Source organism: Solea senegalensis, linkage group LG5, assembly GCF_019176455.1.
Source record: "Solea senegalensis isolate Sse05_10M linkage group LG5, IFAPA_SoseM_1, whole genome shotgun sequence".
NCBI lineage: Eukaryota > Metazoa > Chordata > Actinopteri > Pleuronectiformes > Soleidae > Solea > Solea senegalensis.
In genome coordinates, this window is record NC_058025.1 from 9,614,184 (window position 1) to 9,637,987 (window position 23,804).

At 41.2% G+C, this 23,804-nt stretch overlaps 1 protein-coding gene across 4 annotated transcripts; it reads left to right on the plus strand.

The window, feature by feature from the left end:
• Positions 1–393: 393 nt before the first annotated feature.
• On the plus strand, positions 394–23,535 carry LOC122769467 (transducin-like enhancer protein 1). Of its 4 annotated transcripts, none has more exons than XM_044025999.1 (20): positions 394–1,277; positions 1,621–1,721; positions 3,120–3,183; positions 5,302–5,346; positions 9,502–9,564; positions 9,704–9,808; positions 12,265–12,478; positions 12,798–12,814; positions 15,484–15,597; positions 15,755–15,808; positions 16,060–16,209; positions 17,026–17,164; positions 17,550–17,749; positions 18,857–18,933; positions 19,093–19,342; positions 19,491–19,738; positions 20,093–20,240; positions 20,357–20,507; positions 20,712–20,788; positions 21,361–23,535. In XM_044025999.1, the coding sequence occupies exons 1-20, from the start codon at positions 1,254–1,256 to the stop codon at positions 21,466–21,468; spliced, it is 2,349 nt and encodes a 782-aa protein (XP_043881934.1). In that variant the 5' UTR covers positions 394–1,253; the 3' UTR covers positions 21,469–23,535. The 4 variants fall into 4 exon arrangements, with proteins under 4 accessions (XP_043881934.1, XP_043881935.1, XP_043881936.1 ...); XM_044026000.1 differs by having other exon boundaries at positions 9,704–9,778; positions 12,262–12,478; XM_044026001.1 differs by having other exon boundaries at positions 9,704–9,778.
• The last annotated feature ends 269 nt before the right edge of the window (positions 23,536–23,804 follow it).

A 23,804-nucleotide genomic window follows, 5' to 3' on the forward strand; every position in this document is an offset into this window, starting at 1 on the left:
ACCCATCATTTTAAGGACATGAGGGTGTTGTGAGGACATTTTAGCTCTATCTTTTTGAGGGTAAAGACTCGGTTTTAAGATAAGGGCTAAAACTGGGTTTAAGTTAAGTGGACAGGTAAGGTTAAAGTAAGAGTTAGGGGCTAAGAAATGCGTAATATCTATGAGTGGATGCACGCGCGCATCTTCAACCCTGCTGAGCCCACGTTACTTTGATTGACAGCTGAGACTTGCTTTTATGCACCGCACTGCCCGCCTCGCGCGCCTCCGGAGTGGCAGCTCCCTGCGTGAGCCCGATTGGTCAACAGCAGCGTAGCTCAACCAGATCTACGACCTCGCGGTGGCGTACTGCGCGACTATTGGTTAGCGTCATACGTCACTCCGATGTCCCCACGTGGAACAGCAGCTCTGATTTGTCAGGAGCCGTTTTGTGGGCTGGGCTTTAGTTTCAGTTAGCAGGGGAGCGTGAAACCGCGTGAGAAAGTTGCTATTGAGGTAAAGCACAGCTAGATGTTGGACCGTCGTCGCCGCCGCTGTGGGAGTTGTTGTTATCAAACCTAACTACACGTTTTATTTTATTTTTTCTCTCCTTAAAACGTCTTTTTTTCCGGACGCAGGCTTGTATTCACACTTCGCGGGGGAAGTACACATTTCTGTTTTTGTTGACTGTTCAACCGCCAACTAGCGTCCGTGTCGAGTCAAGTGGGAACTCTTCACTGCTATTAATTTGTGTGGATTTGTTTCTGATGAGAGCTCGCAGTTTGCGGCTGTCTGTTCACCGTCCACCGGCTCGAATCTCTCTCGTCTGTTCCCCTTTTGCTTGTTTGTTTGGTCGACTGCGTGGTGGAAATACAGCGAATCCTGCGGAAGATAAACACCGGAGTGATTGGGGGTGACCCCAGTCATTTTTCATCCAAAGAGGAGGGGGCACACTTTTGAGTTGCCTTCAGCTAATGAGCCGTTTCCACTGTTTTTTTCCGGTTGATTTACGGCCGCACTGTCGGTGGAGCAGAACACAGACGACGACTGAAAGCCAAGGAGGGAGCGCGGATTCACATTAAACGGGCGGTGAAGTTAAACGAAGTAGGAAGGAGGTGACCGGGTTTGTTTGAAATTCACCAGAGTTGGTCATAATAATTGCAGCGGATGGATTCGTCTTCGTGAACGGGAGCACCTCTCATCCTCCTTGTGCCCGCGTCCATCCCCCAGTGAAACGTGGTCTTTAAGGAAACGGTTGCATCCTCCCGGAGTTAGCGATGTTTCCCCAGGGGCGGCACCCGGTAAGACTCTTCCCTTCCTGCTTCAACAGTAGTTACCTGGCTGTAACCACACACACACACACACACATACACACACACAGAGCCTCTCTTTGTCTTATCCGGGTATGTTGTTGTTTTAGCAGCCTTGAGGTTAAGTACATGGTTAAATTTTTTCCCCTTTCTTTCTTGTTAATTGGTCTCTGCACCTGCACAGAGAAACATAACGTGGGATTGATAATGTTGTTTGTCTGGTAACTGCCTCTACTTGACTATTGACATTCCATGCCACCCGGACAGGATCATATATACTATATAGGCAACCTGATGAGTGTCTGTGGTGTTAATAATCAAATCTGTGTGTCAGACGCCCCACCAGGCTCCAGGCCAGCCCTTCAAGTTCACCATCCCAGAGTCACTAGACCGCATCAAGGAGGAGTTCCAGTTTCTTCAGGCACAGTACCACAGGTGGACAACACACCACACACACACAGACACAGACACAGACGTGTGTGCAGCTATTCTTGTTGGGGCACTGTTTTAACTTCCATTCATTAGGCTTTATCCATAACTTTTACTATAACTAACCCCATCACAATTAGTGTATTCATCCTAACAGTAATCAGTGCCTTGGAAATGTGGTTCTGCCTTGTTGGGACCAGGCTTTGGTCCCTATGAGGGATGTTGGGTTCCCATCTGAAACAAGAAAAAAACTGAATGCCTGAATGGAAACAGATAATTTAATATTATTTTATTTTATTATTAATATTTTTATTTTAGGTTCAAAAGTTGTTATATTTAAACCAATTCAGCAAAGAAGGGATAGTGTTTAGAAATCACATTTCACTGCACTTGAAAAAGGAAACAGCAACGAAACACAACCACGTATCAACAGTTACTGTCGCTCTTTATTTACGCCTTTATTTAAGCTCATGCCTGTTAATCCTTCTCCTGTGATGACCTGGACTTTATGTTTTTCACCACCTACTGTATATCTTGGTGAACTATTTCCTAGTATTTGCGTAACGTCAGTGGATAGAAACATACATAAATGTGAATTTCCTTTCATCAAAATGTTGGTTAAAATGTGTGATTAACCTCTTTTTTTGGGCACTATGACAGTCAATTTTGTCTTTGTTGTCTACCCTCGAGACCACAGCCACCCTCCTTATCATAATGAACAAAAACATTTGGGCTTGGCCTCACACTAACCCATAAACCTGGGTTAGTTTCATATACACACAAAAGTGTGCACACATGCGGCAGACTCATGCATCAGTGTTAGTGCTTGCACTGCGGTAGGTCTAAAGTCTTGATGATGGGTGGGAGCCAGAGGGTGGCGTGTGGGCTCAGGCTTACATAAATCACTCCTTATTTTCCCCTGTGTGTGCATGTGTGGTTGTATATTGGGGAAACAGACTGTCTGAGTATGTGTGCTGTTGTCTTTTTCTTTGCTGTGTGTGTGTCCGCGCTTTTATTTATTTGTGTCGTAAGGGAGGGTTGACCACAACAGCGGAAAGGTTCTGCCACTTCAACAGGCAGGTTCACACGTACAAGGAGCAGGGTTAAACCAAAGATCATACAGCCAGTGTGGTTATCAAAGTTTGGCAGGATGAGCCGTAGCTTCCGTTTAGCTGTAATTTGCTTGAAGAGCAGCTCTGTGCCCCACAATGTTAAGAGTAGTATTTGTCTTCGTAGACCCTTTTAATTGGTAAGCAAAGGATACAATGTATTTGTAAATTGTATTTGTAAATTCTCATTTGTTTGGGAAATTAAGATGTTGGTTTATACTGATGAACGTGGGTTGAACAATGTCAAATTTACTTTCTTGTGAGGTTTCTAATGGTGTACTGTTACTTTTTTCAGTCTCAAGCTGGAGTGTGAGAAGCTGGCCAGTGAAAAGACAGAGATGCAGAGACACTATGTCATGGTGAGGTCCTTGCACACATTTTATTTACCCCATAACACCTCACATCACATGCTGCAGTTTACCCTATTGTATTGCCCTTGTGGAAGATGCGGTGTCATTAACAATGCCATTGGTTGTTAAAAGTTTAATCGTTCCACCATTATTCTGCATATAAAAAATGCAGAAATTTGTTTTAGAGCCCTGGAAATTGAGATATTTGATAACACTGCTGTCGCCATATCAGCTTGAAAACTCAGAGGCTGCCTGGATGGGCAGAAACTGAGATGATCGAGAAGATGTTATTGCGATTATTTGCATTCGCCTAATTGGAGCACATCCAGAAAATAAAGAAACCATGTATGCAGTTTTAAAATAACCAATTTTTCTACCGATACACTTGAGCAAATGGACTATTATTTATTGTTTAAACCTGTGTTTGTCCAACTATTTCATGTTGACAAATATCTGCTGTGAAAAAAGTCATTTACACCAGGTTTTGCTTGAGCATTACATACACATGTTGTATGAGTAAAACTCAATGACAGCTTGCGCATGCTGGATCTAAGACCAACTTTCAGCCACATCATACCAATCCAAATGCCACTGATCACAAACCGTGAGACTTTTGCTCAGTACTATACTTTCTATATTGGTTTCACGTTTTGTCATCAGAATAAAACTATGGATGGGCAGTTAAAGCTAAAATGCCTGTTATTATCTGACAATTATTCATAGTTGCGCCACCACCCCACACACATATATACACCCAGACATTCCTGTTCCTCCTGCTAAAACATCGAGTTACACTGCTAAAATTTCACTTAGTCATTTTATATATGTATATGTGTATATATATATATATATATATATATATATATATATATATATATATATATATATATATATATATATATATATATATATACATATATATATGTGTGTATATGTATATATGTGTGTATATACCATATATATATATATATATATATATATATGTGTATATGTGTATATGTATGTATGTATATACACGTGCGCACTGCACTGTGTTTCCTTCACCATTCATTCGGAAGGACACTTGTTATAGTTTAGTACCGTGTGTTTCTGTCCTCTCCTATCTTCCTCCTCCACTGCATGTGTGTGCAAACTCCACAAAACAACACTGCAGGTTCAATAGTGAAAATGGAAATCCAAACCCACAATGGATTTCATACATCCTATAGAACTCAGACGCATACTCAAAGCCAAACTACACCATGTAATTAGGGATAAAGGGAACGAATCCTCAACCTTGTTATAATGTATCTTTTTAATATATTCCTGAATAATTCCTCAATAAAGTCGTCTGTCTGTCTGTCTGAATAGTCACAGTGACTGCGAGACCTTTTTACAATCAAACAATTATCGAATTATTCATGCCCATCCATTTTCACAACTGAACTCTTTCTTTGACTTTTCATACTTACTTTTTTTCCATTAGCAGTACTTTTTCAAACTGAGCTGAAATGCTCTTGTAGACACATATCGTTCAAATTTGAAAGTGCTGTTTTCAAACATAAAGTTGCCAATTTTGTAAGTAGTGTGGTTTAGTTGTAGCCTAAATGAAAAATGTGCATAACACTTCTTGTTTTTTCAGTTTTGTAACACAGAGATGCAAATGAATGAGATTAAAGTGTTAGATTAGACTGTGTTTTTCTTTGCATTTGTTAGTAGTAGGGATGTTCTTGATTATCCAACTAAACAATTAAATATTGCTACTGGCACCAGAAAGACTAGTTGGTTAAACTAATAATGATTGTTTTTTTTATGTTCAACACTTTGTCTGTTGTTAAAGATGTTATGCAAGCACAGGCATAATGGGTGTGCAGAGGTTCTACATTTACCGTCTGAATTTAAAATATCCTGAGTGTAAAGTATTTTTCACATAATAAACAATGGCATAATTAGATGCACACAATCAAAAGTAATATTACTTTGAGAAATTCTATTGAATGATAAATATGAGGAGCTCCAGTCTATTGTTCTTTGAGAAGGACTATCCTTTATAATAAAGATCTACATGTCGGTTTTTTCGAGTTGTTTCAGCTTTTTGTTTTAGAATTCTTGTGGAAACTAATCGTATGACTCTCTCTCTTCTCTCAGTATTATGAGATGTCATATGGCCTCAACATCGAAATGCACAAACAGGTATGGATTCTCACCTGTGTTTGTCTCACTCACCCCCTCTCTTTTCCTTTGCTGTGGCAAGGTTTTTGATGGATTTGGAATGTGTGTGTATGTTGATGTTTCCTTGTGTGTGCACAAATGCATTTGTGTGTGTTTTACTGTAGTTCGTACTGTGTATATGTTTATTTGTGATCGATGAGGCTCTGTCTCCATTTCCCCAGTTAGGGCCAGCCGGCTGAGCCCAGAGGGGCAGGATGAATGGCTCTGTAGATTGATTGGTGCTGTCTAGAAGAGCGACCTGCTTTATTACATTAGAGGGGCAGGGCTGGGGAGGGCAGAGGAATCGATCAGAGTGAAGCCAGCAGACAAGAGAACATGGAGCTTCCCCTTTTCGAAGCAGTGAAGCATAAGTTTCCCATAACATTTTAGTATGGCAGGCACACAAGTATGGAAAACGGAATACAACATAGGACACTTGCTAGACATACACGGGAAATGTATGCAAACACATAAGGATAGTGAAAGTAATGTACACCCAAAAGTTAAACATGTTTATGTAGTAGTGCATGCCCATATACACATTGATAACCACACACACACACACACACAGAGGCACACACATTTCCCACAGGATTGGTGCAAGGCTCCGAGCATTTACCAGTAATTACCACAGCTATCGACCAGTCAGACCAGAGGAAATTGGAGGTGGATTGGCCTGACTGCTTTAGTGAAGAGCGGGGCTGAGTCTCTGACTCTTTCACACTCCCTTCCCTTAGGTTTTTTTTCTCTCATGTTCTCCCACTCTTTTGCCATTTCCCCCTTTTTACAGCCCATGTTTTCTCCTTTTCTTTCTGCCTTACTCACTCTCCATTTACAATCATGGGATCTCTTGTGTCTTCAGCTACACATTCGCTTCTGTCTTCTTTTCTTGGCTTTTCTTTCATTTTATGTCCACACAGAGCTACTGTTCTTTCATTATGAGGGAGCTGCATCTTATTCCTATTGTACACACACACAAACACTTACGCACTAAAGCTCCAGGGGAGGTCATTAGCTTTGGGCTGCAGTTGTCAGAGCAACAAGCTTCTGTGTGCAGGGGTACTGGGGATACAGACTAACAACCTACCTCCTGCTAGTTTAAGTATGGGTGTGTGTTTGCTTGTAGTGTGACAATAATGCTCCAATTATATGTGCAATGGAAAGCCTGTCCTCTTTTGACACATCGTCTTGGTATAGTTGCATCTTCTCTGTCTAACCTCAGCTTTGATTATCTGCCCTCTCAGTCATATAGTGTGAAGATCATTAACAGGATTGTGTTTTATAGAAATTCTCCAGTATAGGTTTTCTTGAGCTGACATAAAAAGTTGTATGTATAAAATGCAGTTTTCCATGTTTTGTTCCTTCAAATATTTTTGAGTTATGTTGTGTGTGTAATCATGTCTCACTAACTCTGGATACACAAGTATGTGTTGTCTTAATATTTGTTAACATTGCTTGTTGTTGCGTTAACGCAGTGGGTGAGTCTGACGCTAGCTATCAGAGGTCAGCAGAGCAGTGTTTGTCAGTGTTGCTAATGTTGCTAAAATGATAGCGATGTGATGTCTACCATGCTCTTTGTCTGATAGAAACATTGATAACGGTGAGACCAACCTTCGCAGTGTTTGAAGTCAACGTTAAATGTGATTGGATTGGCTCACGTCTGCGCTGGCCAATCCATGGCTTTTGCCATAACATGATTTGATGGGGTGGTGCTCAAGCTGATTCGTGGAAAGTTGAACATTTCTCAATGTTTGCCAAACGCAACCTGAGCAAAGTGAAGCAATTTACCCGCAGAGCAGTTTGGCGACGCTTAACCCTGCTCCATTCAAAGCGAAAGAGATGCTGTAGGTGCTACAGTTGGTGCTTCCCCTCGTACGTCCTTTGTTTTGATCCTTGTTAGTTTTGTCCAGTTAGCTTTTGTTGATTAGCTTAGCTGATGTGATAGTACTTAGACTATTCTTAGATAGTCAAGTCAGTAAGCCTTTACATGAGTAGTAACTGTAGGCTTAAATAATGTGGGTTTCTGAGAATGGGTGTGCACTGTGTAGGATCTGCCTGTAATAGCTCTTTATTTAGAGCTTTCTGGGTATGGTATAAATGGTGCATACATGGAGATTCAGTTACAGTATGCAGAAGTCAGCAGCTTGTGAGCTAGTCAGGGTGCAGGTATCCATGAGGCTGAGAGTATGGTAATATGAACTTTCATGCTGATGCACTGTATACAGGCTGAAGCAATGGGAACATCAGGTGCATATACATTATATACACATATAGTACAGAGATCTATGGTATACATATTATTCATCAAAGATGAGTGGCATTTAGCTCTCATCATTAATTCTGTAAAACAGATATATAGCTCTAGCCCACCCAAATGTGTCGATGTGTATTTTAAGATTTTTACATTATTACATTTTTGGTAGTCATGTTTTATTTAATGGTTTGTACACGTGTCACATGTGCAGTAATCCTTTGTACACAGAAATCTAACTTAATTTTACTGAGCATATTTACTTATCACATTATTTAAAATTTTCACAGTAATGTCACAAGTAAATTAAAATTAAATATACTAAGTCTTTTTTAAACTTACTTCTACACCAAGTCATTTACTAGTAAGGCCAGATCTCTTTTGAATAGACTAAATCTTTAATCAGCTTATCCAAGTATCAAAGTACATAATTGGCTGAACTGTAGCACAGTCTGTAGTTTGTGAGCTGTCTGTGTGTGTAGTTGTATTTATTTCCTCTCCAAGACCTTTTCTGGTATGAACACTGCCATTTTCAGCACCACTGAGAATAAAACCTGGTTGTAGATTAACTAGTCAAGGTTTGGGATAACACTTTGTACAGGCTGTCCAAAAAGAATTGAAGTCATTGCCGTGTCCTAAGATGAATAGCTGTGCAAACCTGTGTTTCTGTGTGTGTCTTTTCATAGTTGTGAAGACAAAATATGGATCAACACTATTATGTTGAGGACAAAATATGGATCAACACCATTATGTGAACACACAGCACAACCTTTAAGACTTGGTTTAAGGTTCAGTTGAATTTGTTTAAGGCTAATGTAGTTTAGGGAATGTAAAGAGAGAATGAGAGCCAGTACGTGATCCAGAAAAGGCCATGTTCACAATGTTAGTGCTTCAGAAATGACCTAGTGGGATGGCTGTATTGATGACCATGTCACTGTGGTCCATTCAGCCACCAGTGCTAGACCATGCCTAGAGTGAAACAGCTGTTGAATGGATGGCAATGAAAGCTGGGACAGACATCCCCATGACAGGACAAATTACATAAGCTTCAGTCCTTTGGCTTCTCTGCCTATCATCATCACCGTCATCTGGTCAAAATTTAAATCCCCACCGATTTTGCTGTGAGACCGCACGTGTCCAACCACTTGATTGAGCTCACTGACTGTGTTTTCCCTATCCATCAAGTTTATAAAAGATTTCACCTCACAATGATGAAAAATTATTTTCACATTAACAACAATAAATAAGCATTAATTTTCAGTATAAATGTGGGATGAGTGCGTCTTAATGAGTCAGTACTACGATTCATGGCTCCTCCAATTCCCTCTTCGCCGTGGCCTTCGTTGTATCAATTTGATTGGTTGATATGTAATATGAGTTCCCTTATCTGATTTAATTTCCCTGTGGGGGTATCTGGTTTCAGCCAGTTGTAGCCACCTCCGGGGGTTTAGGGGGCAGGCGGATGTGTTGGCATGGATACTGGGTGAGGGCAAATGAAGTTAGTAGCTGATGAGATTATGTTGAAGTGCTGATGGGAAGAGGGACAAGAGTGCAGAGCTGAGAGAGAGAGGATAGCAAAAGAAATACAACAGGGCAGAAGGAAACTTAAGCTCAAACCAATAATTAGATCTCGTCATTCTGTGTGTCTGTCAATGATGCTGAAAAAGGCACACACCTGTGTGTAAAGAGGCAATCTGGTGAGTTTGTGTGTTGATTGGTTTGCTATTGGGATGACAGTCCCCGTCTCTCTTTTTTTTTTTTTCTTGTGTATGTGCGTGCATGCTTGTTTTACTTTATTGGTGTTACTGAACAGCTGTCCTCTCTAAATGAATGTAATTATGTTATAAACACTGAAGTCTCTTTCTGTGCGTCTCCTCCTTCCTCAGACTGAGATTGCCAAGAGACTAAACACCATCTGTGCACAAGTCATCCCCTTCCTCTCACAGGAGGTAACTATGTGTGATTTTGAACTACACACTGTTTTTTGTGCCAGTTATACACACACTGTAGCTATCTCTGCTAGCTTTAGTGATAATAGGGCTTTTATCATTACTCTTTAGCCACATTGTGTGTTTGTGTATTTTGCAGCATCAGCAGCAGGTTGTCCAAGCTGTGGAGCGAGCCAAACAAGTGACCATGGCAGAGCTCAATGCTGTCATCGGGGTACGTGGACTGCCAGGTCTTCCACCCACAGTGTGTATTCCTCTATTTTCTTCTTAACATAAACGTTCTCAAAATGTCTCATGTTTTGTGATAAATGCATTTCATTGTCTATATATTGAAAGACTGAGATGAGAAACCTTGAAGTGAAATGAAGTATGGAGTTAAGCAGTGTTGGTGATGGGGGAGATGATCTTCATGGCTTTAGCTTAGTAAAGAGTGGCACTGGGTTCTGAGGGTTGCTTGGTTAAGGCGTCTCTATACTTTCCGTGTTCCATGTTTGCAGAGTTGTTCCACTGGTACATACACACCCACAGTTCTATTCATTCTAAAATGAGGGTCTCCAACAGTCTTTTATTTCATGCATGCAAACCTGATTCCACATTCTATTTCATTCTAATGTATTGTTCTACCTGGAGCATGTGCAGTCAAGGCACACAGTTTGCATGGTCTCAACTTGTTCAGCTACTCATAGTGTATCTCTGTGGATGCGAAATGTACAAATGGGCCTTTAGATGTGAGGTGGGCTTGTTAGTTGGTGTGGACGGGGGTGGAGGTGGAGGTTGATGTGGCGGTTGCTATTTGAGTCTTAATTGTAGGATTTCAGTGTTTGTAAGGGGGTCATGGCGTTGCCCTTACACCACCGTCTTCCCCTTCTCTTCCATCTCCCACGCCAGCCTGTCATTCACCACGATTGTGAGTTAAATGAGTGTAATGAAGCATGTTGCCCCCACCTCTATACACACACATATACACAGAGGCTCTCCTTGCCACTACCAATGCTTCCCCTCCATTTACTCCCACCAGGGGTCCTGTTTGTGTATCTGTGTGTGTTTTTGAATCTTTTTGTATTAGTGTGTGTGTGTGTGTGTGTGTGTGTGTGTAGTAGACCGTACATTTCTGTTATTCCCAAAAGACAGCAGTCTGTTCTAGGATGGCTGAGTAAGGGTGTGTGTCTTCTTGTTTACCTAGACTGTGTGTTTGTCTGTGTGATCGAGTGTGACGTGTGGGTGTTTTTATTTTTTATTGTTTAACATGCAAGCCAAGTGTGTGTGTGTATGTGCACGTGTGCGCACAGGCAGGCATGGCGGATGAAACTAAAAGGCTATTTTGTTGTGTTGCTTTCATTCATTGGGGCAGGACACAGACTGAGGGATGGATAGGGAGAAAAAGAAAAGGCGGGGGCTCGGGAAGGGTGAGTTAGTCAATTAGGTGAGATAAAAGTCGGTTTGACCTTCAGGACTCCTTCCACCCCTGCTGAGTCGCCTCCTGTGCTCCTCCTTCGCCTCCACTCTTACTCCTCCCCTCCCCACGGTGAATCAGTGAGCTTGGATTCCCGCGGCTACTGTCTGAGGAGGCAATAATGATGTTTTGGAACACAAAGGCATTTCACGCTCAGACGAGCGCCTGATTTGGTGTGAAAGAGAGAGCAGGGCTGCCAGCCAAACTCTCTCCCTCTCTCTCACCCTCTTCTCTCCTCCCTTTCTCCTTAACCGCCTCACTCTCTCACAAGACCTGACAGTACAGGCAGCAGCTGGGGCTCTCAGCTCTCTCCCCCCACTTCTCTGTCATTCCTTCTTTTCTTCCCCCCTCTTCTCCCACCACATCCTCAGGCTTTGGGCTGTGATCCCAGCTGTCAGTATTGTTCAGTGTTTGACCTTTTAGGGAGGAGGGTGTGCAGGGGAAGAGGATGTGTTCACTGCCTTGTAGACTGCAGCAGCTTGTTGAGGTGTTGTAAACCGAGACTCTGAAGAAACTGTCCCATCTGTTGAGGCTCCAATAGGACCAGAATTGTCTTTTGATTAGGTTACAGAGTGGTATTGATTTTTACATTTTGATGGCTCAGTTTCATTCATTGACACTGGAGGTTTTAGAGTCATGTGTCAGTGTTTCGCACATTTAAGGCAGCCAGAGGGTTGGAAATTGAGGTTGACAGTTTATACCTTCAAAGACCATGAGCCTTCTGCAGTAGTGCAATATGTAAAGAAATGGAAGAGCAACTCTTTCTCAGGTGCCTGAGAATGTCAGTGTAGGATGTAAACAGACTATGTTGGCAAAAAGTCCTTTGAACTTTACATTGGGGAAATATTGGTTACAGTTGCAAAGGCCTGGGACATACTTTCTGCCACATCTCTAACCTGATAGGCGTGGTCTATTCCAGAGTGACATTTGTCTAATGTATAAGGGACAATAAGTCATTTAAACGGTGTAATAAATGTTAAATTAGCTTTGCAACACAATCCAAATTAAACCAACCCAGGTGCTTTTTTCCCCCATAATTAAGCTGTTGGTAAATATGAAAGTAACTGCTCACTCTGTGTCTTGGTGTAGTCAAAATTCTAATTTTAGTGGTAATTTATTAGATTATTTGTAGTATATTGCCAACTTGATGAACAGCACCTCAAAAACTTTCAGCAGTGATATCCTCTATTCTGAACTAAGCTAACCACCTCTTTCTTTCTCTCTCTCTCTCTGTATTAAAACAGCAGCATCTATCCCATAACCACGGTGGTGCCCCTGTACCCATCACCCCTCACCCTGCCGGTCTCCACCCCTCTCAGCTAGGTGGTTCAGCTGGACTTCTGGCTCTCTCAGGAGCACTTGGTGCTGTTCCTCCCCATTTGATGGGAAAAGACAGTGGTGATAAGAAGCCCCACCTGTCTGGACCAGACTTGCACAGTGGGGGACCTGAGCACCTGAGAGGTGAACAAACCTGCCTTTATAAATAGACAGGAGAATTGTATGTTTTTAGTTGTCCCGAAGTTGATGAATAATAAAAATATAAAAAAATTCAATTGAATTGTGTATTTCTGAGGCAAAGTTTCTCTTTTCCAATAAGAAATAAAGTTTTAGGCGCTGCTTCCAAATCTGGATGCTTTCAAATGTTTAGATGTACATATAAAGAAATGTACCATACTTCACCTTTCCAATTTATTCTCCTTTCTTTTTCATTTTGTGTTTTCTGCTCTGCTGAACACCAAAACACTGTGACCTCAACCATGTATATTTCCAATGACAACAGACCGAGAGCCTGGAACAGTAAGTACTTCCTCTTTCTGCAGCCGTGTTTACTGTTCTGACAAATTATACTTTTCACTTGTTTGTATTTCTTAGATAGGTAATTTACTTTAGGGAAATGTGACTTGGCTCGCTGATTCAGTTTGCTCAACACTGGGATTTAACTCTTGGTCTCTGTTCAGATCTACAATTAATAGTCAGCCTTTATGATTCGGTTACATGGATTGAGTTTGTTTGGTGTTTATGCTTTATGTGCACACTCCACATCTTCCTCCTCAGTTTTTGGTGTACTTTGTGGCAGCATTACAGCGCCAATTGCAGGCCTGGAATATATAGATTAGTTCTGGGGGCTTTGTATGTATAAGACATTTTTGGTTGGACACAGTGTTTATGGAAAGATTTGAAGAAGAGTGAAAAAGAAAAAGCTCCTATTGGCCACAGGGTTTTTTTTCACTTAAACACAGTATCTAGCAAGGCACATTTGTCTGATGTGAGAAGACTTGAAACTTGTGTCTGCAGATAAACAGTGTATTTTCTGAGGGATGCTCATTTTGACATTCATTTAAATGGGATTGTGTCTTAAGCCACTTCTCCACTGGTCAAAACCCCCGCTAACATCCACTGACATCTCCCTTTATACTGCTATGGGAATAGATGCTATCGACATCCAGTCATTGGTCAAAATTCTAAATTTCACATGCAGCCTCTATTGGCAGTGATGTAAAAACAAGACGAGATGCACAAGTTTGTACCTTTTCTAATGGGAAAAGGGCACACTGTTCGAGAATGATGTTGAATCATTAAGTTGCTGCTGGGTTTGAAAGAAGGACCAAAGTTAAATATTTAGTTGTTCATGGCACATTTGAGTGACTGGACAAAACAGGAAGACTGTCTAAAAACTCTCCTGGCAATGGGAAGGTAGTCGAACACTTATTTTTTTAGTAAAAATACCTTTTTATGTTGGTTTAAATGAGGTATTGGTGTTAAAATATCTTTGTTGCTATAATGACATACGTCCCCCTTTGATCAATAAGGTTCATCCTTATTGACACACAAATGGCTATCATCATTGAATGTGCATTTTTCATTCTCAGTATCTGTTTTTGTATATGTGCATTGTGTTCTCATAGGAAGAGCTTTGGCCTGTCTGTTTAGTCCTGCCCCAGATCTGCTCTGAAATGTTAGGTTTCCTTTCTTCTCCAAATGAGCTTTTTAGCGTGGTCACACACACACACACACACACACACACACACACACACACACACACACACACACACACACACACACACACACACACACACACACACACACACACACACACACATACAGGCACATGCACACCAACACTCCTCCAGCCTAGCCTGCATTGTTGTGCCTATTTAACACCTCAGTGAGCAGATTACTCCCTTCTCCCCCCTCCCACCGCCCTGATCCCGCGCTTAAAGACTCTCATTGTGTTTAATATCACCACGACTGAGAGGGGAGGGCTTGGGAAAGGGTGGAGGGGAGGTGAGGGAGCAGCAGTCATATGACACTGAGCTTGTGTGTGTGTTTGAGAAATACTATGCGAACAGTGGAGGCATGGAGGGGGGAAATTGCTTATGTTTTGCGGGTCAGTGCTCCTGCGCTCAGCTCACTAAAACCTTTCAGTAAAAGAGTAGGTGGGAGGAAAGGGGGAAGAGTGGAGGGCATGAAGGAAGGGGCCATTGGCAGAATACAGATTTCCACCCCTCCCACCATCCTCCTCACTCTTCTCTTTCCCTCTCTCATCTTTTGGCACCCCTTTCTTCTCCTCCACACTCACACCCTTCCATCATCCTCTATGTCCTCTAATCTCCCCTCCCTTTCCCCCCGTTTTTTTCTCACCCTCCCATGCTCCTCTTCTTTTAGCTATTCCTCCTTCATTTACCCTTTCCCCCTCAAAGCCCACTCCCTTGGTAGATGTGTGCACGCGCATGAGTATTTGTGTATGTTGTATGCACATTTCATTGACAGACTGAGACTATAATGGACTCAACATGAAGCTTTAATCCACTAACAATAGGATCCGTTGGTCAAGAGGCCAGAGCGGGGCAGTTCTCTCGCTCTCTCTCTCTCTCTCTCTCTCTCTCTCGCTCTCGCTCTCTCTCTCTCTCTCTCTCGCTCTGTGTGTGTGTGTGTGTGTGTGTAGTCTTGGGACACATGAGTGTAATGCAAGTAATACACACAGTCTGTTACACACTTAATCATACACACTGGCATTCACAGTCAATTACACACACACACACACACACACACACACACACACACACACACACACACACACAATGCCAGTGCAGCTTGTCAGAGCCAGGAGAGGGAGCACTGATAGATTTTTGAGAGCCACTTAATGTAATCATCAACTTCAGAGACACTTGTTTGTGTGTGGCTGTGACTGGCTTTGGTCAAGTGAGAAAAGAGGTTTCTGTCTAAGTGTTAGTGCTACTTAATTTATGCTTCTGTGAACTGTTAACCTATTTGCAAATAAGAGTCTAGTTTTGTAACCTGCCATGAATAGCATATTTATAATTTGTGGTAGGTGGATTAGACAGCCCAGTGTGCTCATAAAAGCACAACAAAGGTCAATCTGTAAATGGCAAAAATCATCCTTTTTTCCCCTCCCCTCTATTCCACTGTGTTCTTTACCTCTCCTCCTTTGTTTTCATCTGCAGAGTAACTCTGCTTTGCCAGAAAGTCTAAGGAACTCAGATAAACGACGCAATGGACCAGAGTTTTCAAACGACACCAAGAAACGCAAGGTGGAGGACAAGGACTCGAGTCACTATGTAAGGGATTATTCTGCCCTGTGTGTCATGTGCAAACAGGCATATACTGTATATATTTTTTAGTAATTAATGGACAAGGACATGTGTAACATTCTGTGGAATAAAATGAACAGATGGAACAATCAGTGTTAAACTTACTGATGGTTTGTCTTTGCAGGACAGTGATGGGGAGAAAAGTGATGACAATTTAGTAGTGGATGTTTCAAATGAGGTCAGTAGGATTTAACTATTTCAATGTGTGTTAAATACTGTGATGAGTGTAGCTGTTTTGTGTGGGCTGAAAGCACAAGTTACATTTACAGGAATAAAAGAAGTTTGTGTGGGACGTCCCTCTCTAAATAATCTGTGATGATATATCAATGTTATATGTGGGATATCAATGTTCAATCCAGGAAAATGTCAACATTGTGGTGTCATACTTTTGATACTCTGTTGTTAACTGAATGATTGTCTCTTGACCAGGATCCAGCCTCCCCTCGTGGTACGCCTTTACCCTCACCTAGAGAGAATGGCCTGGATAAAGCACGTCTTCTAAAGAAAGATCCCTGTAGTCCTGCCTCTACTGCATCATCAGCGAGCTCCTCCTCCCTCAAGTCCAAAGAAATGGCAATGGTAGGAATGGATAAGAATAGAAAATAATCATACATATAATTGGGTACACTCTCCAGTCCTCATATTGATATTTGGGTTGTGGGTATAGAGCTTCAGGCTTTGTTCACACTGCCATGTTGGCAGGAAAGGTCTTGACAGACTGAATATATCTAACCTTGATAGTCTTCCTTTAATACTTTTCAGGAGTGGACATTATTTTAGACCTGTCGTAATCTTTCTCTTGTTATACTCCAGGGAACATATCGCAAATTAAAGCATATTGTATCTTAGTAAGCAGTGGATTCTGCCTCTGATGTGACGTGCACTACACAGGTGGCATCCGTTGCCTGTGGGTTCCCATTACTGCGTCTTCATTTGCTTTAAGCATGTTTTACAGAAGTGATCTACATCTGCTGTCTCTAGGGATCTTTGAGGATCCAGTAAAGTGCTCTCCCTTTGCTTGGCCTCAACTGTTTTGGTGTCCCAGTGCACAACTGCTTTTCACCATCTTCACTTTTTTATGACAACAGCTGCTGAAGAGATGAGCTGCCAGGCAGATTTGAACAGAGCACCTTCCTGCTAAAAATGGCATTGTTTTGATTCTGACTGTTGCATGATGGGATTGTGTGATGTCAGCTCCCTGAGCTCCATCAGTGGATACAGAGATATTGACGCCAACCTATTTTTAAATTAGATATATTTAGTATATACTGAAATAATTGGCATTATTAAGCAATGGTAACTATATATATGTACATTATATTGAATATATTATTTTATATTATATTACACTATATATATACGTATATATATGTATTGTGTCTCTGTGTGTGGCAGCGAGATAAGGCAGGCACACCTGGGCTGAAGTCAAGTACACCCACACCCCGAGGTGACTCCACCCCTGGTCCGAGCACCACACCTGGAATTAGACCCAGTCTGTCTAAACCTCCCTCCATGGAGATACCACATCCACCTAGTAAGTGTATAGCGATTTGTAATTGTATTATTTGACAAAGTCAATTTTTGCAGAGGGCATAAAGTTATGTTTTCTCAGTTTCCAGGAAACTTCAGTCACAATATTGGATCTAAAAGTTTTGGACAAATGATGCAGAACTAATTTTCCTCCCTTCCAAAATAAATATTTGCATGCTTAAGCTTTACTTTGGAAGTCTAATACATGTGTGGAGCTCCCCGGAGTGTGCAGGATAGGAAAGACCAGCATTTCCAGCAATCATTATTTAATCAGAGATCTCTGTTTACCAAGATAGTTCACGATTTTTTTTTATTTGATAATTGTTTTTTTTTTAGTTGTTGGCAGTTTTTTGATGCTTTTTAACCTCTCTTTTCGCTCTCCTCCTTAGCTGCAGGTTTGCGGACACCCCTCGCTGTACCTGGCCCATACCCAGGTGCGTTTGGTATGCTGCCGCATGCAGCAGGCATGAATGGAGAGCTGGCAAGTGCAGCCGGGGCTGCGGCCTATGCTGCTGGACTGCACAACATGTCACCTCAGATGAGTGCCGCTGCTGCCGCAGCTGTGGCTGCATATGGCCGTTCACCCATGGTGAGTAGAAAAGGAATTTGTTCTTTTTATTCATGTGCAATTTACCAAATAACCTTAGATATGTATAGATAAGATATTGTCAAACATAACATATGTTTGATGAAAAGTGTACAAAAAAGTTTGGATAGGACACATCAGATTTTTTTTGTTTTATTTGGTTTTTAAAAATTGTCGCTTTGTGAAATTGTGTGGTAAATTGTGGTGTCCTCTTCACTGTTCAAGCATTGGGACTACACTCGTATGCACAGTGCTCACAACTCCATGAAACACTAAACTCAGCTTCAGGCTGAACTATGTTCTTCCTATTGTTATGAACTTGCGCTTCTCTGAGAAGGCATCGAGTGTTTTGGAGAATTTGTTGTATCCTCCTCCCCTTGAGTCATGAATTCCAGTAACTTTGCAAATAGATCAATCTTTTCTCTTGATGTTGCGTTTGGCAGCAAAGTGACAAATGGCCGCACCGGTGTTTTGTTTTTGTCTTCTAGATATTAAAAGTGAAATCATTTGTCACACAAGTGATCGCCATCCAGCTGCAAGAGGTCCTTAAAATAATTTACCATCAGAATATTAATCATATTTTAATCTAGTCATATTTGACTTGTTTTAAATTTATTTGCAGACTTTTAAAGCTTCACTTTTTTAAGTGTTTTTTTTAATCAGTGTTGAGTGAATACGTTTTACATGATTTATACTTCAAAGCACTGAAAGTGTCAATAGTTATTAAAGAGCTGTATTTCCCTAGTATGCGATAGCATTTATACGGTGAGTTTGCTGGCGTGCAATACGTTCAGTCACCTCATCACTCTTGGCTGTATTTGCATAGTGTTCATTACACTGTTTAAATAGGTTTAGTAGACTCACAGATGCAGCTGTGTCTGGGCAACACTTGATAGAAACTCAGGTTGTGTACTCAGCAGCTGCATGTGTGTGCCTGTGCGTGACAGCTCCTCGATTCGGAAGGTTTGTGTGCTCAAGAGTTTGTGCTTGATTTGTGCTCATAAGTGTTTGTGTTCTGTTGCACAGGTTAGTACTGACCTGTGTGCATTTCTCCGATGCTCATGGGCACCTGTATACTCTACGATCGTAAAATGTTTGTATTCTCTCAAGGTTGGATTTGATCCTCATCCTCACATGCGAGTTCCTGGAATACCTCCCAGTCTGACAGGAATCCCTGGTGGCAAACCGTAAGTGGCTGCTTTTATTTTTTTTTAGGACTGATTACCCAGTGCCCTGTGGAGCTGGGATGTTCTAGAAAACAAACCATTTTATATTCTCTGTCCCCTCCTCTTCCAACACAGTCTTCATGCTTAACCTAGACTTCTCCTTTTTTTTTCTACCATTAGTGCCTACTCTTTTCACGTGGCTGCTGATGGACAGATGCAGCCAGTTCCCTTTCCCCCAGATGCTTTGGTCGGCCCAGGGATCCCTCGACACGCCCGTCAGATCAACACACTGAACCACGGAGAGGTGGTGTGTGCTGTTACCATCAGTAATCCCACCCGACACGTTTACACAGGAGGGAAGGGTTGCGTCAAGGTCTGGGACATTAGTCACCCAGGAAACAAGAGCCCAGTTTCACAGCTCGACTGTCTGGTGAGCGAGGTTTCCTGCAACAAAATATTCAGTAGTATTTATTGACCGAGGTATAATAGGATCATTTTTAAATGCATCTAGAAAAATGCAGTAGCGAGTGAGTTAATACATGCAAAACAATCATCTTTTTATGTGCTGCTCATATCAGAATCGAGACAACTACATCCGCTCCTGTCGCCTCCTCCCTGATGGCCGAACGCTAATAGTTGGAGGTGAGGCGAGCACTTTATCAATCTGGGATTTGGCCACACCCACTCCTCGGATTAAGGCAGAGTTAACATCATCAGCACCAGCATGCTACGCTCTGGCCATCAGCCCGGATTCCAAGGTCTGCTTCTCCTGCTGCAGTGATGGCAACATCGCAGTGTGGGATTTACACAACCAGACACTCGTTAGGTAAGCGAGAACTTGTATGTGTATTTTGATTATTGATAGAAGAGAAATGGAAAGGTTTTCTTTTCAGAGGCTTTAATACAAATAAATGTTTGGCAGTAGATGCCTTCATTTCAGGTGTCATTGGTTCTCTAAGCACCTGTTAATTTCAACATCAGCCTTCCTATTTTAGCAGGCTCAGGCAGGATATTGAGTGGTAGTACTGGAAGAGTGACTGCAGACGAGAAATACTGTAGGTTCTTCACATTTGGTCGTGACTGTAATGCATACCAACTGCCCGGGTAACCTGATTCCCAGTGTCTTTGTTCAAACATTTCTCTCTTTATTTAACTCAGAATCTATGTGTGTATCCTGCAGGCAGTTCCAAGGCCACACAGACGGAGCCAGCTGTATTGACATCTCCAATGATGGCACCAAGCTGTGGACCGGAGGCCTCGATAACACTGTCCGCTCCTGGGATCTGAGAGAAGGACGGCAGCTGCAGCAGCATGACTTCACCTCACAGGTGCACACTCTCACTGGCAAATAGTGTTTAATTAAAGAGCCATTTGTATTATATGTAGAATTTTAGCAGAAAACAATTCAAGTAATATATATATTTTTTTTATCTTTCCTTCCCAGATTTTCTCTCTTGGCTACTGTCCGACAGGAGAGTGGCTCGCAGTGGGAATGGAGAGCAGCAACGTTGAGGTTCTTCATGTCACCAAGCCTGACAAATACCAGCTTCATCTACATGAGAGCTGTGTACTGTCTCTGCAGTTTGCTTACTGTGGTAAAGAAATGGCTTTCTTCATCTAATCCCTCCCCCTTAAAACCATTTCCATCAAAATGAGTTCATAAAATGTTAAATGTAATAGTTTGGACTTGCGGTAGTAACTAGGCTACAAATCCTCTCCCACAGTTAAACCACATTTTGATTATTTTTAACTCTTTGTTTTACCCAAAGTTTGTTCATTTTGTGTTTCTCTTTTCTCAGGTAAATGGTTTGTGAGCACAGGAAAGGATAACTTACTGAACGCCTGGAGAACACCCTATGGAGCCAGCATATTCCAGGTACCAACAACCAATTACTATATTCACAATATATATATTAAAAAAAAACATAGATAATAGGGCTCGAACAACAAGTGATGATTTAATTGCACCTATGTCTTTTTACTCCGAAGGCATCAACAAATCAGTTTATGTTCATCCCCAACTAGCAAATCCCAGTTGATGAAAATGAGACTTTCCCTCCCATAGCCTCTCTTTCTTTCTATTTTTCTCTCTCTCATATTGTTATATGCAGCAGATGCACATATAAAACGACAGCTAGGCAAATTGTCTTTATTATTAATTGAATTATTCTGGCTTACCACAGCCGCACAACTGTTAAAAGTCTCTGTAAATCAGGCTTGAAAACGCCCCACTGCTTTTTCACCAGCAGTGCAATGAATGAATGAATGGGTGGAAACCATAAAACAACTCTCATTGGTCGTGCAAAGGAATATTCCCTTCGGCATAAATGCCAATGATAGCTACTACATCTTCTTACCTCAAGAAATGAGACACAAACTTGATTATATTTTATAAAAGCACAAGTTTTAAGTTTGTTATTAATTCTTTGCATCTTTCCCTCTACTCAGTCGAAAGAATCATCCTCAGTGCTAAGCTGTGACATATCTGTGGACGACAAGTACATTGTCACCGGCTCAGGGGACAAGAAGGCCACAGTCTATGAGGTCATCTACTAAAATATGAAAAGTAATTTTGGACGTCCTTCTGCTGTTTTTCCCACACCCACTGAGTTGTTTCTAGACGTGAAGGAGTGACCTTGAAGATCGAGATCTGTTATCTGTGATATCTGCTGAGGAGACACACACACACACACACACACACACTTGCATGGAAACCTGACTCCATGTCAGCTCGGGGCTACAAACTACAGAAGCTGGACGATAATGGAATGAGATGAACTATTTGGAAGATCTTGTTTTTGTACTGTTTTCTGCGGTGGACTGCACTGGGATCAGTTTGAGGGACCAAATACTGAACCGGGACCAGCTCTCCTGGAAAAACACTGTACTCAACCTCGCATATGACGACGCTTGATTCTCTGTGCTGACCAGGGCGCAGAGGGTCCTCAAGTTAACACTCCGGAGGCCTGAATACAGTGTGGACAAAATGGACTTCATTTTGGCGAGACAAAGGAGAAGAAGCCACAGCAGATGGACCAATCTTTGATAGATGGTGAATGCAGAACATTCAATCACTCTTTGACTTGGACTCTTCAGCTTGCTGTTCTGATATGCCTACACTGTCTGAAAAGTAACAGTATGCCCAGTCCTCATTAGCTGCACCGCAGTAGTAGCTGTCCACCTGCACACTTACTCCAAACAGTATATATACATATAAAAGGCCATACTTTAAAATGCGTTTTAAACCTGCGTATTAGGACCTTATCTAGCATCCTGCTATTGTTGGATTCTGTGATGGGTGAATTTGATCCTTAATACCATCAAGTAGAAGGTTATTTGTTTTCTTCTGTCCTAATGATTTTAATTAAAAGGCCAGTTGTTGGAAATCCGAAGGTTAAGTAAAAAAAACAAATAGTATTTTCCCTCATGTGAACATTAAGTCTCCAGGTTTAAGACAGAAATGTTAAGATAAGTTTATATTTCAGGAGGAGGAAAGGGGATACAGAAGCCCTCATTCCATAATTAGTTTTAACTTTGCGGCCTTTACGCCCTGTTTTTGAGCAGTAGTCTATCAATAGATGGTATTCACGAGACTGAATTAATATTTCAGAGGCTCAGTATTGATTATCGGTCAGCTGGGTATTGTTGCAGCGTCACATAATGCTTTTTCAAGTCTAAACAAGCCTCTGCTGTTCTTCTTAATGCAGTCCATTTGTTTGTAATCTCTTTTACAATAAGGTCCATGGTTGAGGTCATAGTAATTAACATGAGTCGTCTCATATTAACCCTTAATGAAGTCAAAAACACTTAGGTTACTGTATTTACTGATATAAATTAAGCCTGGCCCTGCCTTTATCACCCCTGAAATCACGTGATGTCTTACTGTATGGATGGTTAATTGAGCTTTGTTAAACGGGGACCAATTCAATGTGACTTACCTTTGTTTTTTGTTTTTTTTTCGTATTGGAAATACTATGTGAACCCTCTGTACTATATTCACCAAACACAACTTTTCTGCCACATCTTGTCATTTGGTTGAACATGTTGATTACAAACGGGATTAAATTATTAGTCGAGATTGTCTTATTGAGGACAGATTTAATTATATATCACCTTAAGGAAGGAAACCAGCGTCAGCCAATTTAAACTCGTGAATTTCATGATTCTGCTTAGTTTTTTTTTGTTTTTTTTGTCTGTTGAATGTTTGTAAAAATGTATATATGTTTTTTTTGTTTTTGTTTTATTTCTTACAGGACATACTTTAGAAATGACAAACCTTTTTTGTACGTCTTTTACATGGAAAAGAGATATCTAATCAGAAGAATACTAAATGGTCTTAATGCTAGCTAATGTATAATGATAATGATCAAAATGTCTAGATAATAAATGTTTGGTTTTTTGTAACTGGAGTCATCTTTGTTTTTCTGGGAGTGAGTGTGTTTGAGCGCATCGCGGCGGTGTGTAAAGAATCATCCTCATTATCAGAGGGTAGTTTAGTTTTGAGTTTGCAAATAAAACTTTAAACTTACATTGAAAATCTCACTGTACAGGAGGGATTATTAATATGCACCCATTTGGCTTTGTGTAAATGAAGCTCTTGAATAAAATGTGCTCATTACAGTGTTTTTGAAAATGAACCTTTTTGCTTATTATTCAAACAATTTTGATGTTTTCATTCAAAACCAAATTTGGTGGAATCAGAAGACTGAAGGAGGAATAAAGGTGACGTGATTTTTGTATTTGCAAAAAGCAGTAAATGTTGTTAATGCTGTCACAACATATCATCCTGAAACCTCTCAACCTGTGTTTTCTCAGTGACGTCTGGCGAAAACAACCATCTCCTGTCATTTTACTAGGTATGACTTTTCATAATGGAAATGATTTGATTTTGA

Excerpts from the sequence above, each read along its gene's own strand:
- LOC122769467 (XM_044025998.1), top strand. The coding sequence starts at position 1,254 with ATGTTTCCCCAGGGGCGGCACCCG. Across the intron at positions 1,722-3,119 it reads CTTCAGGCACAGTACCACAG|TCTCAAGCTGGAGTGTGAGA; the intron begins GTGGACAACACA and ends TACTTTTTTCAG. Across the intron at positions 20,789-21,360 it reads ATGGAGCCAGCATATTCCAG|TCGAAAGAATCATCCTCAGT; the intron begins GTACCAACAACC and ends CCCTCTACTCAG.